We start from the raw sequence: 14358 nt of genomic DNA on the forward strand, positions 1-14358 counted from the left end.
ATTTCAGACGAGGAATGCTTACAAGGTTAGGTTAGGCCTGTTAGGTTGGGTTCCAACAGCATAAATACAATGAAAAATGTTTTTCCTGCTACTAAAAGCAATGCATTTCTCCATTCGTTCGTGTCCATATTGTTTACGCACAGTTTCTTTCCTTATTTCTTCGAGGAATGCCAACAAGGTTAGGTTAGGTTTCATTAGCATAAATACAATGACTAATTATTATTTAGGCTAAGTGAACTAAACCTAGCTACCTAACAACATAGGCATTTTTTGCTTTCACTTGATTTGTGCAGGAATATGCCTTTTCCTTCGTTGCTACGATTTCAATACCGCCCAACCTGGACACGTTTTTTTCTGTTTTCTTTAGAGAAAACATTTTTTTCTGTACCTTAAAACTTACTTTTCCCGATTACTAACTACAAAACGTTACCAAAAAATTATGAACCACGTTCCTCCTAAGCAACCCATATTCTGCAGTCTTACCCAATAATCAATAATTAATATTTGTTCAAAATATTGATCAATATTGATATGTAAATATTTTTCAATTATGTGCACGTTAATTTACCAAGAAAGTTGCTTCAGAATATTTATAAATGTTACGTAATTACAAAATACAGTTTTTTGTGCAAAATTGATGTAAAATAATATAAAGTTTGAATTTTGCAAAATTTACAGGATAATTAGACTCCACGAAAGTGTCACCTGACATTTTTGCGGACCCAGTAAAAGATCAACCAGGAAAGTATTGGCTGTTATCGGTAAATGAATTCCAACCGATACCGATGTATCGGGTCATCGGTATTAGCTCAGCCCTAGTAAAGATATCAAAATGCAAATGTGCCTTATCTTAAATTCCGTCCAAGATAAAGTTTTATATAAAAAATGTTAGTAATGTTTGATTATTTATTCCGGTACTTGTTTACTATCCGTCAGACAGGTTTCTTCATTTCTACAGAAGAAACTACTTACCGTAATAAGTTCCTGTAGTATTGTCTAACATCGGGAAGGTGTTTTGTGTGAAATTCAGGTAAGTTTTCCTTATCATGGAAACGGATTTCTTCAAATTTAAAAGTTTGGGGCTCATTTGTAGGCAGGTGACTCCGGCCAATTTCTAACATGCCTTTAACAGGGAGTCTATAGAAAAAGCCGGAGCGGAGGTGGGGCCACGTTAGCAGTTGGGGGCGGTAAGTCAATTACCCCAGGGGTGTAGCTCGGAATCAGTGGGAAATTTGGACTCAAAAATTTCAAACGAAAATAATTTTTTTGTTTAAATTTTGCACCGATTCCAGGACGGAAGGTTCCGCAAAGCAGATAGGTAAGTACGAATGTCAAAAATTGACGAAACTCAGAATTTATAGGTGTCCGATGGATAGTAAACTTTTACCGGATATATTTTTAAATTTATTTGTAATTTTTGTCTATTTAGTTATCTTAATTTCTTCACATATAGTCTCATGACTGACCTGCTATGGACAATCCTGGAATCTCTTTGTTCAATGGTGTAGTTGATTTGAACGTAGATCCTTCAAACCAGCACGATGAAGAAGAAGAAGCACTGGAGGAAGAGAAAAGAAGAAATGAGGAGGTAATTTATATAATTTACAAAGTATCCACAACAATTCTCTCTCTGCTTTTCATTTCTTCTTATTTTAGATCAAAGGTAAATCGGAAGGTACTCCATTTTATTTTATTTTTGAATGATTACCTTGTATATATTTATATTGTTCTGCCTCAGTGACAGAACACGTTGAGTGATGAAGCTGCAAAATCAGCACTTTAAGTTAATTACATTTTTAAATACTGATGAGACAATTACATTGGTTTTCCTTGTCGTGTAATATTTGAAACACAAAGTGTTCCACCTGCACGGAGCAGACTTAAAGAAAATCAAAAAAACAACTAAAATGGATGAAGCTTTCTTTATAACAGGGATTCCCAAACATTTTCGTTTCACAGCACCCTTAGCATTTCAAGATTTTTCCACGGTGCTGCTCAAGTCAGAATGTAGGCCTTTCTAACACTTGCAACACTAGTTAGTGTGGTTAAGTTGCTAACCTTGAGTTAAAAAATAAAAATATATTTCAAATTCAGAAACATTTTCTGTGTAAAAAGTGCTAAATATTTACATATTTGGAACAATCATATTCATATTAACAACAGTCACAAGATGAATCAACATCTTTGGAATGAGAAAAATGGAAAGGAAGAGGAGAAATGAAATTGAGTAAAGACTATAAACTGTACTGGGCAGGAGAAGTAGGGTTGGATTTGTAGTCAGAAGTGGAATAAGTGAGGAAGTAGAAAGGGTAAATGACAGAATAATAAAAGTAAGAATGAATGTAAGAGGGAAGGTAATAGAAATAATTCAAGTGTATGCCCCACAAACAGGATGTACAAAGGAGGAGAAAGAAGAATTTGAAGAATACGTAGGAAAGGAATGGCAAATTGTGATGGGTGATTTTAATGCACAAGTGGGAAGAGACAGGAAAGAGTATATGGATGTACTTGGAGCAGATGGATGGGGACAGAGGAATGAGAAGGGAAGGAAGCTACTGGACTTTTGAAAGAGAAATGTACTATTAGTAGGTAATAGCTGGTTTAAGAAGAAATATGACAGCCATAAGATTACAAGATACAGTTGAAGTAATGAACAAAATCCATAATAGATTATATATTGGTAAACGAGGAAGTAAAGAAGAAAATGAACACCATTAAGGTAATACCCAGTGAGAACTTAGACAGTGACCACAGGATACTAGTTGGAGATGTGAGGAGATGGAAAGTAAAAGATAGGAGGGAGCAACAAGAGAGAAGGGTAGGAGTGTGGAAATTGAAGGATAAAATGATATAAGAGAAATATTGTGAACAAAAGTGCCAAGAGATGAACCGAAAAGAGTATAAACAGAATGGACAAGATTTAAAACAGAATTAGTAGAGGCAGCTGAAAAGGTATGTGGAAGGACAAGCAAGAAAAGAAAAGAAAGAAACACCATGGTGGAATGAAAGAACTAGAGAGGCAGTGAAAAATAAAAAGAGTACATGGAAAAGAATAAAGAGGCAAGAACAGTAGTAAAGTACAAGAGGAGAAGATTGGAACACCGTGAAAAGAAGAAAGTGGATGGAAGAATGGGCCAAAGTGCTAGAAGAAGATGTAGATGGGAACAAGTAAGTATTGTATGGATTGGTGAGAGAGTGGAGAAGATAAAGAGGAGACAGTTATAAGTTAAGGGCTGAAAGGGGAAAACATGGTAGAAGAGGATGAAGAAATGTGGAGAAATCATTTCAAGAAATTTCTGAATGTGAAAAAATTAAATGAACATGAAGGAGTAAAGAAAAAAATGAATCTCGCATGGAAATAAGTGCAGGAAGCACTCAGTGACGTGCGGTGACGTCGACACTTGGGGTAGCAATGAGTGGCGTACCCAACGGGTCATAATCCCCCCCCCCTTTTAGGGCCCAGTATTCCTAAAAGAAGAACGTCAAATACAGGAAAAATTGCAAAGTTAGGAATGACTACAAAAAATTGTACACATAACTTCCACCCACTTTCGAAAATCAAAAACCATTTGATTTGACTACTGAGCCAGAGATGCCGGGTTTGAATCTCGGCTTGGCAATGGGTGATCTTTGTGTGTCCCTTCATCAATTTTTATCATATCGTCTTCGCGATTAGCCAAAAATGCTGGAAAGCGAAGTAAAATAAACAAAATCAAACAATCAATCAATGAATGATTTGATTTGAATTGCTTTTTTGATACATTTGGCTAATCGCGAAGATGATACGACAAAAGTAATGAAGGGACAAACACAAAGAACACCCATGTCCAGGTAGGGGTTCGAACCCGGGACTCATGGTGTTGTAGCCCGCTGTGGTAACCACTCCCCCACTGTTGGTTGAGTTGACGTTTTAAGTCCATTTTATACACAGAAAGGCTAATCGGGACTAGACCTCTAGTTTAATGTGGGATCCGAACCACTATATACCTCCATCGGGTACAGATCCGGGACCACTTGCACTCCCCCATGGAAGTCGGCCGACAACAAACATGTGAGGAAGGCGCTAACCATTCGGATACGTGGGTATTGGTAAAGCAAACTGAATTTTTCCTGAGTAGTAATTTTCAATTAAATTTTTTAAATACCATCTTTATTTATGATTAACGTTTTTTCAAAAATTTTGCATTGCTTGATTTCCTTAATTTCCCCATCTCACGATCTCTTTACTGAAGGATCCGGGCTCGAGCCCTGGCCTTTGCATGAGTGTTTCTTGCAACCACTCTTCACCCGTTTAATTTAATCAACGTTCATCGTCATGGCAGAAATTAGGTAAAGCGATGGGAGAGAGAAGAAAATACAAATAATCTCCTCCCAGTGCATCTGCAGGGCACTGTGAAACCAGGAGCCTAGAATTCTCTGTTTATGATTGTCCCTCACGACTTTCCAAGCTCTTAGCTACTTATTCCGATTAAATCTATACAGCTAGAAAAAGCGATGGGTAACAAAACACACCTTTAAACAAACCTTTTTTGTACTTTCTTCAATGATATTCATTTGGCTTTTTGAGTTCTGATACATTTTTCATTTCTATTTTTTTCATTATTCACTGCAGGCAGAGTACAACACACAAGAACAAGAATGCATGCTCCTCACGCATTCCGGCCTGAATTGTTCTTTGTGAGGTCCGTTCATCATATCTTCACTCATCCTCATTTTCGCGATAACCAAATGTGGCAGAAAAGCAAAGTAAAAGAAATCAAACCAACAACAAGAATTAGAACGCGCGTTCACTTGCCCAAATAAATACTTCCGTATTTATGATTGTTTAGCTTATCCATTTTTTAATTGGAGGCCAAGAGGTTAGTATATTTAAATAAAACACTACTAAAACGAGAGCAAGAGAGAGCGTGAGCAATTATTTGTTATCTAATAATTATATATTCCATATTTAAAAAAAAGCATAAAATTTTTTCTGCACATAAGACGTTCCATTTGCATAAATAATAAAAGTACATCCCATATTATACATACATATTGTACAACGTGTAAAATGTAGTGTAAATACAGAGAACAGAAGTACTGCAGAAAACTTTCCCCTGAGTTCTTTAGAGGATTTACAAAGGAAGCGAAGGGAATCCAATCCCTTATCTGTCCTATAGGAGATAGACTGGAGGACCTGAAAGCACGGGCTTCCAACTGTGGGAGCGGGGGCGAGAGGGCAAGGGAGGTAGAGGCAGAAATCTTGCCTTTCCCTTCGAAAACCCATTTCTACCTGGAACTGTGAGGTGGAGAAAGAGCGAGCTAGGCAGCTGAACACACCGAGGGACGAGAAGCGCGTGAAAAAAGTGTTGCATATGAACTGTACCTTCAATAAAACAATAAATATTGTGATTTGAAAATAATTAGAGATTTGAGATTGATTGATCTATCTCTGCTAGACTAGCTACTTCTCAGTGCACGTCACTGGAAGCACTGAAGAGAGATAGAGGACCTGGAGTAGAATAAGTGCCAGTGGAAATTATACTAGGAGCAGGTGTGATTGGTGTGTAGTGGCTGTACAGAGTGTTGAAAACAGTGTGGCAAGAGAGAGAAGTGCCAAGAGATTGGACAAAGGGACAAATAGTTCCCATATTCAAGAAGGCTGACAGAAAGGAATGTAAAACCTACAGAGGAATAACACTTATGTGCCACTCAGCAAAGGTGTATGAGAAAGTACAGGGTGCAGCACGTAAAACCAGCCCTCTGTAATCCCGATGTAATTGCTTTGCTAATGAACATGTCAACAGAAGATGGCGTTGCATGAGTTACTAATTCTGTTTCTCACCAACAGGTGACTTGTGAACCCGTGGTCGAGTGAAAGTAGTTGAGAATCAGGCCTTGTTGGGTGAAGCCGTGATAATGCCGTATTTGATTCCTGAGCGTGTTGCAATTGTTGAAGCTTTTGTGTGCACCGGATCCTTTGTGCAAACAAGGAAGTTGTTTCAGGAGAAATTTCCAGGACGTCCTGTCCCAGCAAAATGCACAATACAGGATTTGATTGGGAAATGGAGGCATACAGGATCTGTTGCAAATGCTCCCAGGTACAGACGACCATCTGTCTGCACACCTGAATTACGGAGGCAGGTGCAGAACATAATGGCGAGAAGTCCTCGATTAGTGAGTGAAGTTGTAGACGTGTGTTAAGGGTGCTGAAGTTAAAACCTTACCGGATAAGTGTAGTGCAACAACTGAGGGAGCTTGACCCGGGGAAGAGGGTGGATTTTTGTTCATGGCTATTGACGAATGTTGCCAGAGGTGTTTTGGATCCATTGATGCTCATCATGAGTGACGAGGCGTGGTTCCACCTGTCGGGATACGTAAATTCCCAAAACAATCGCTATTGGTCGACACAGAATCCACACGTAATCCACGAGCAGCCATTGCATGACGAAAAGATTGGTGTTTGGTGTGCAATTTCTGCACAACGTGTTATGGGGCCCATATTTTTTGAAACCACAGTAGACAGTAACGTGTATTTGGGAATTCTGGAAGAGTTTTATGAACAATTGACAGAAGAGGAGCGTCAGTTCTGTTACTTTCAGCAGGATGGATCAACAAGCCACACATCAAATGCTTCACTATCCCATGTGCATGAAATGTTTACTCCAGAGAGGACAATTAGCAAAGGCCTGTGGCCTCCTCGGTCACCCGACTTGTAAAACTTGTGACTTTTACTTGTGGGGAATGTTAAAGGGGAAAGTATTCCAAACAAATCCACACACAATTGAAGAACTCAAGACCTCCATCCAGAATATCATGAACAGCATCACCACTCAAGAATTAACAAAGGTGTACATGAATCTCCTGAAACGTGCTCAGACGTGTGTTGAAGTGGGTGGAGGACACTTTCAGCATCTGTTGTGAAGGTGAGAAATCTTAACACACAACATTAAATTTCATTTGGTGTATTGCTTTTGTTTGATTTTGTTTTAATTTCACTTAATCATTCAAATTGTTCATCTAATGATATCTTATGAATGGACGGGCTGGTTTTAAGTGCCGCACCCTGTATTAGAGAAAAGAGTAAGGGAAGTGACAGAGCTGAACATGAGAGAGGAACAGTATGGATTCAGAAGAGGCAGATCAACAGTAGACCTGATATTCACCATAAGGCAAATGCAGGAAAGGCACTAAGAGTATGGAAATGATTTGATTATGGCATTCCTAGATATTGAAAAGGCATACGATAGCATGGACAGAACAAAGATTTGGAAGGCTCTAAGAGAGAAAGGAGTCGAGGAAGAGATGGTGTGTAGAGTGCAGACACATACAAGGCCAACCCGAGCTGTGTGAAGACACCATTGGGAAGAACGGAGTGGTTCAGTATAAGTAATGGACTAAAACAGGGAAGTGCTCTTTCCCCACTGTTCTTCATAAATACAATGGATGCAATTAACGAAGAGGTGGGGAAGAAGATAGGAGAGGAAGAGATGAGGGCCCTGTTGTTCGCTGATGACTTAGTTATATGGGTAAACAGTGAAGAAGTACAGAGACAGCTTGATAGTTGGAATGAGGAAATCAGAAGAGCAGGAATTAAACTCAGTGCAGAAAAGAGCAAGGTGTTAATAGCAACAAGAAACAGAGCCAGAAATGAACCAAGAATAAAGATGGACACGGAAGACATACTATGTGCCAATAATTACGTACGGAGCAGAGACTTGGACAGTGACAGTGAGAGACAAAGGAAAGATGCAGGCAGTGGAGATGACATTTTTAAGGAGCATATTGGGGAAGAATAGAAGGGATAGAATAAGGAATGAGGAGATCCGAGAGACAGTGGGAGTATTGAAGCTTCAGGACAGAATAGGTAATACACAGATGAGATGGTTCGGACACGTAAAGAGGATGGATGCAGAAAGACTACCAGTAAGAGCTTACAGTGCACAAGGAGTGGGAGTAAGGCCAAGGGGGAGACCAAGATGTCGGAGGAAAGAGCAGATTGTGGAGAGTGTTTGGAGAAGAGGACAAGATTGTAACACCGTGAAAAGAGAGGAGTGGTGGAAAACCGGGAAAAAATGGAGAGGCTTGACTTCTATACCAACCCAGCGAGAGGCAAGTAATGGCAAAGGATGATGATGATGATGACTATCATTTCAGTGAAAATGTTGGAACATTTCACGCTGCACCTGAAAGCTAGCCGCAGCACTCACTTTGGAAACCACTGCATTATGTATCTTTAAATACGGAGTATCTTCCAGTATAAGTAATCAAAGTTAAAGATGTGCAAATTTGAATTAAACTGTGAAAAATGCACATTCTTCAATTTAAATAAACTAACAGTCTATAATTGTTCTTTATAGCTTCAGGATATCATAACAAATGCATTTGATGACCTGAGTGAATTTGATGATGATGATGAGAGTGCTGGTGATGGAGATGAAGGACATACGACTGCAGGGACCACACCAAACTTTGACAGCATGAACCATGGAGACCATAGTCAAAGTGAGTATACATTTATTGTAGAATAAACGTTGATGTTAATGTAAGTGTGAACCTTTTTAAGTTATTCTGACCCTTCGCAGTATCTCCTTCACAATTCCAGCTAGTAGAAATAATATGACTTTTAAATGAACTATACGGGGTTGCCTGGAAAGTTTCTGCAAACTACCACCAACAGTGGCGCTAGTGTTCCGCTATTATAAAAATCTGAAAGATAGACCTTTTTTATGTTTAAATTATCTTTGTTTGCTTAAGCCTATTTGTTTATTTTTCACAGCAGTTTGAAGAAGTAGTTTCGTGTGAGAAATGGAAATTTCTTGTGAAAACTTTCAGGCAATGGTTTTTTATGATTTCAAATGTAGTTTAACACCGAAACAATGCATCGAGCGACTTCATTTGGCTTCTGGGTTTGAAGCACCATCCAATAGGACTGTGTACAATTGGTTTTCCGACCAGCATGGTTGCACATTTCTCAGTGATGAATTTCGTGAAGGTCGTCCATCCACATCTGTTGTAGCCAGTAATGTTGATGATGTGCGTGAAATGATCGATTTGTGTCACCTGAAGCAGCTGTTGATGCATTCCGAACAGCTGTTTCTAGGTATCAGCTACAGAGTGGAAAAAATGCTTTCAAAATTGGTTTGAGCATATGCAAAAGTGTATCGATCTTAAGGGTGAATATTTTGAAAAAAAAACAATAAAGCCATTCCCTGAATTTCACATGTCTTTTTTCATATTGGTTGCATAAACTTTTCCAGCAGCCCTCGTACATGTGGAAAACAAGACTGCTAGTTACAAAGCTTTACCAACATTTAATAATTTCAGCAATTCAGAAAGAATTTTCCTATATGTTTGAATTTTATTTGCAAGCACAATACATTGTTTACATTTTTATTATTCATTAATTATTAACATCATACATCCCCCTGTTCGCAACTTAACTTCACGACAATAAATTTATTTTTTAATAATACGGAGAAAACACCTTGTGCCATTATATTCATTATATACATATATCAAACAGATATATGTGAACACTTACGTGTGTTCTGTTTATATTTCAGACACAGATTATCTTTTTATGCACATTTTTTTGAATGCAGCAGTTGTCATCAGGCGATTAACTGTCCCTCTCTTTGGAAAATGGTATGGGAATGAGTTCAACCTGTAGAAATTATTTTGTATGTGTGGACAATATCCATACCATATCCAGTAAAATGTTATCCTGATATGGGATAATATTTCATCCTAATTTCAGATATCCAGATTACCTGGGTATTCTATTTTTCCAGTTATCCAAATGATTTGTATATTCGAACCATCTTGTTATCGGTGATTCTCAACGAGGGATACTGGGAGCACCCTGAAATTAGTAAATTGTTATTTTTGCTTGGAATACTTAAATTTTAATGCATTAATTTTCCTTATCATTCTTATGTTGTATTTCATTTCTAAGTTAGAATAAAACACTCAAGATGCTGACCAAGACAGAATTTATTGTCAAATAAACATACCGTAAACAATTAATTCTGCCTTAGTCAGCATTTTGAGTGTTTCATTAGACATGGAAACAAGGCTTAATACTGTTATCAAAGTTAGCATTATAAATATTCTGAACTATTTCCAGTCGTTAGAGTTTTCAAATATTGGTGTCTGTATTGATGTGAATCTGTTAGATTGATTTTTTTGGTTTATTTTACTTCGCATTTCTGTCATTTTTGGCTAATTGCAAAAATGAGTGATGATAGGATAAAATTGATGAAGGGACAATCACAAAACACCAATGCCCAGGCTGGCATTTAAACCAGGGACCCCTGACATCAAAGCATGCTGTCCTATCCACTATTCTACAGAGGCCAGTGAGAGAGTGTAAGATAATCAGCATTGAGATCATTATCAATTTGAAGTCATATTAACTCAGACCTAATCTTTTATTATGAAAATAGTAGTAACATGGACTATAGGAAGGGGTTTTAGTATATTGAGTAAAAACAGTAAGTAAATAAAAATTTAACTTTGAAGTTTTCAATACTGTAATTATTTCTTAAGGAGCCGCGATGTTTTAGTCGGTAGGGTGTCTGATTGCCACACGGGAGACCCGGTTCCGATTCCTGGGGTGAGTGATATATGCTCGAAATTTTTCTTGCCTTGTCCCCACAGCTCTGGGGCTCACCCAGCCTCAATTAAATGGGTACCTGGGTGGTAAATGTGGCCAGAGCATGCTGCTGATCACATCATCTCCAAAATGGCTGAGGTCGATAGAATATGTTGGCCCCTACCCGCACATCCCCATATATATCCCTCATGGCATGGTACAAAGTGCACAGGGGACTTTAAATTAAAAATGAAATTATTTATTTTTATTAACACACTTTTTGTAACATCACTAATGAACCATTATTGTTTTAGGTGAAGAACATCATATCCAAGATCATAGCGCAGGTGCATCCGAAACCTCAAAGAATGGTGAACATTTGACAAACTATGAGCAGCCAAGTGAAATATTTCCTAACGGAGCTTTTAGAAACCTGGCAGGTGGAGACGCATCACATTTTATGCCCCAGGATGTCAGGTACAACGCCCATTATGATCCAACGATTGCAATGAATTATAATGGGGAACAGTTTGCTGTTGATAATTCTGAAGTTTCACGTCAGCATTATTTACAAGGTTGGCGACTATCTCCTTATGCACTCCAACAGGCTCATGTACTCCAACAGACTCACGAAAGTATGGAAAATGCCAAGAATATTTCATCAGGTGATATGCAAGGGGAAGAACAGAAATATCTTGCTGCAGGTATGTGATCCTTTGTACTGGTTGACTACTGTATTCAAATGTTAAATAAGAACAGTTATATTTAAAGTGAACAGTCTGTATCAAAATAGTGAATTCATACAATTTTTTGTCAAAGTAGTAGTATGATGGGTGATGATTCATACTGTTAAATATTGTTAAAATGACAGTTGATTAACCCTTTACCAAGAGATGACCAAATGTGCTAATAATTACATACTCATTATATTAATTATAAAACACAGGAATAAGAAAAATAACACAAATACAATTTGATCAAAATCTCAGAGCGAGACTTCAAGGCATAATATTGTGTTGCGAAATTCTATCACATACTGCTGGAATATTATACTTATACTTGAAACTTATACCGGTTTTCACTACAAAAGAAATTAGTCTTTTGTCAGTCTCACTGACATATTCAGCTTTGTCTGCATCTTCTTCTACAATGTGTAACGTTCTACTTGCTAACCCTTATAATTTAAAGCTTAAAAGGGAGGAACGCGTGTATTTCATCAGAGGCCTGGTTGTCTATTCACTAAAGTAGTAGAACGATACAAGTATTGTGGTGGAGGTTCTTGTTCCGTTTGTCGGAACACCTGAAAGTTGGAACCTCAATGCAGCTCCTGCATGGATACATGACAAGTGAAGAATGAGAACAAACATTTGTTCAATAAGGATATCTAGCATATGTAACTTACCCTTGGTTTGACGTGCATATAAAATAAACATAACTCTAACATGCTCGCACAAGTAAGTACCAAATTACAAATTCACTTGTTGCTCAAAATCTGGCAGTTAGAAAAAAAGGTATTATCCAATGACCAGCTTAATTAAAAGTTTTTCTTGTATGTACGCATTGCATGCATTGTAGAATTATTTTCCTGTAGGTTACGGTTATTACGAGCATAAGAAAACAGTTTTTCGTTGTGAATTTTGTTGAGTCAAAATGAACTGAAAGATCTGAAAGTATTTCAATAATTCATGCAACAATACTTCATTAAAATTCTCAATATGAAAGTGTCATATTAAATACTTTTATGTGGCACACTGCATGTTTTTAATCTACCCGAAATTTCTCATTAGATAAGGTTTTTTTATAAAAATATATAATGTTTCTTATTTATTTTGGTTACTTTCTGTATTTAGTTTTTAGATACATATTTTTTTAGTTTTGAATGTTTTATTTTCCAGTTTGTTTATTTTACATATTTTTTTAGTTTTGAATGTTTTATTTTCCAGTTTGTTTATTTTATTTTGTTTTTTGTTACATGGGTTTGTTTTTAGATTACAACAGTGTAGAGCAACTGAAAACTTTATATGATGTCCGTCTACGAGAGATAGACCATTTGCATTCAGAATTGCAGAAAACAAGGGAGACGGCAAATGATGAGATACGCTCATTGCATCACCAAGTTGCTGTGTTGAAAGCGGAGAAAACGGGTGCTCAGCTCACTCGAAATGAGGCACAGACTTTGCTTGGTAAGTGAGAAAATCATTGTTGCCAGCACTTTTACTGAATGGTAACATGGATTGTATTGCTTGTATACATGGAGAAAAATTTCAATATTAGGTAAAAGCACACATCACTTTTTTGCTATGACAGATGCTGTTGCTACCATTGATTTCTAATGCTGTTGCGTTGTAATCAAGGGGTCTCAGGTTTGATCTCTAGTGGATGCACATTGCACAATGGTTCAGATCCAACTTTAAACTTTAAAGGTTCAAACCTGATTAGCCTAACAGTATAAAGTGGATTAAAAATGAACTTTTTTAACTCCTGATTTTTGCTGATACCCCTACAGCTTCATGAAAATTTCAACCATTTATAATTAGACTAGACTTTTTTTTGTCCTGCACCATGACTGTGTGGTCTAAGGTCCCTGGCTTTGGGCTCGGGCTATGGAAGGCATGCTGCTTAGCCTCTGGGGGCAATTTTCTCGTGAGATTTCGGACAGTATATATCGGACCTGTGTCCACCCAGAATTGTGAAGCTATGAACAAGCAGCAGAACCCAGTCATGGCAACCTACGATGACTGGGAGTTCAGTTCGTTGTGCTGACCACACGTTGCCCCATAACAGGTTGGATGATCTCCCACCTCTCCTGCTCCTGAGGCATTTGGGAGTGAGGCTGGAAGTCAATAGGTAGGCCCTCAAGAGCTGTTGTGCAACATTTGAACAATGATTCTGAAGCCAAGGTTTACTGAGCAGCTTTTTTGCTACTATCTATATATTTCAAGTGACTACCCAGTTGTCCTCACTCACAATGTTGGGTCAACCCCATCATTTTGGTTAGCCCACTGATTAGTTAAACTACCACTATTTAAGGAATTTATAAATTCTTATAAATGCATAAATATATTACAATAGAACTTTGTTATGTCCACGAAGGAGAATTTGGTCTACAATACCATAGATTCTGTTTTTTCATACAATTTTCTAGTAAAATGAAGCAAAGCTTCATAGTTATGCAACTGTTACCGTGTCAGTGATGATATTGTGATATCTGTAGATAACAATATCTGTCCAAATCGGGTCAGCCCTAAAATAAAATTGAAGTGCTCTGGTGTAAAACATGGTAAGTGACATTTTGGTCATTTCTGAGTTCATTAAGAGAAAAGGTTTTTATAAGCTACACTGTAGATAAATTGTTTCTGTGTTGTGTTTACCAATTTCAGAAGACTTTACTGAGTCCAATGCAAATTGTATGATGTGGCAATTTCACTCGAAAATTGAAGGATGGCGCATTTTACTTTGTAACTCCAAAATGACCAAAATGTCACTTACCATGTTTTACACCTGAGCCCTTCAATTAATACTCAACACATTCTGCATATGTTGTGTTTAAATTATGATTGTAATTTTATAAGATCATGCAGTTAACCTAAAGGTGGGCTAGTCAGTAGGGCATCTGACTGCCATGCAGAATACCCAGGTTCGATTCCTGGGTGGGTGATTTGAGGTTAGGTTAGGTTCAGTTTCTGGCCTTCTCCCCACATAAAATGGCTCTGAGGCTCACCCTGGGGGTGTAAAGGTGTCTAGAGCATGGTGCTGATCACATCACTACCCCCACATTCCCA

General features: G+C 37.7%; 1 protein-coding gene across 1 annotated transcript in view; it reads left to right on the plus strand.

Moving 5' to 3' along the window:
• The window catches only part of LOC145979604 (uncharacterized), a 31558-nt gene that overhangs the window by 883 nt on the left and 16317 nt on the right, over positions 1-14358 (plus strand). Inside the window, exons 2-5 of the mRNA XM_083112572.1 lie at positions 1454-1588; positions 8340-8484; positions 10891-11280; positions 12565-12759. Coding sequence (XP_082968698.1) covers positions 1472-1588; positions 8340-8484; positions 10891-11280; positions 12565-12759 — 847 coding nt within the window. The 5' untranslated portion in view covers positions 1454-1471. The remainder of the gene's footprint in view (positions 1-1453; positions 1589-8339; positions 8485-10890; positions 11281-12564; positions 12760-14358) is intronic.

Source organism: Lepisma saccharinum, chromosome 1 (assembly GCF_977018435.1).
Source record: "Lepisma saccharinum chromosome 1, izLepSacc3.1, whole genome shotgun sequence".
NCBI classification, from domain to species: Eukaryota; Metazoa; Arthropoda; class Insecta; order Zygentoma; family Lepismatidae; genus Lepisma; species Lepisma saccharinum.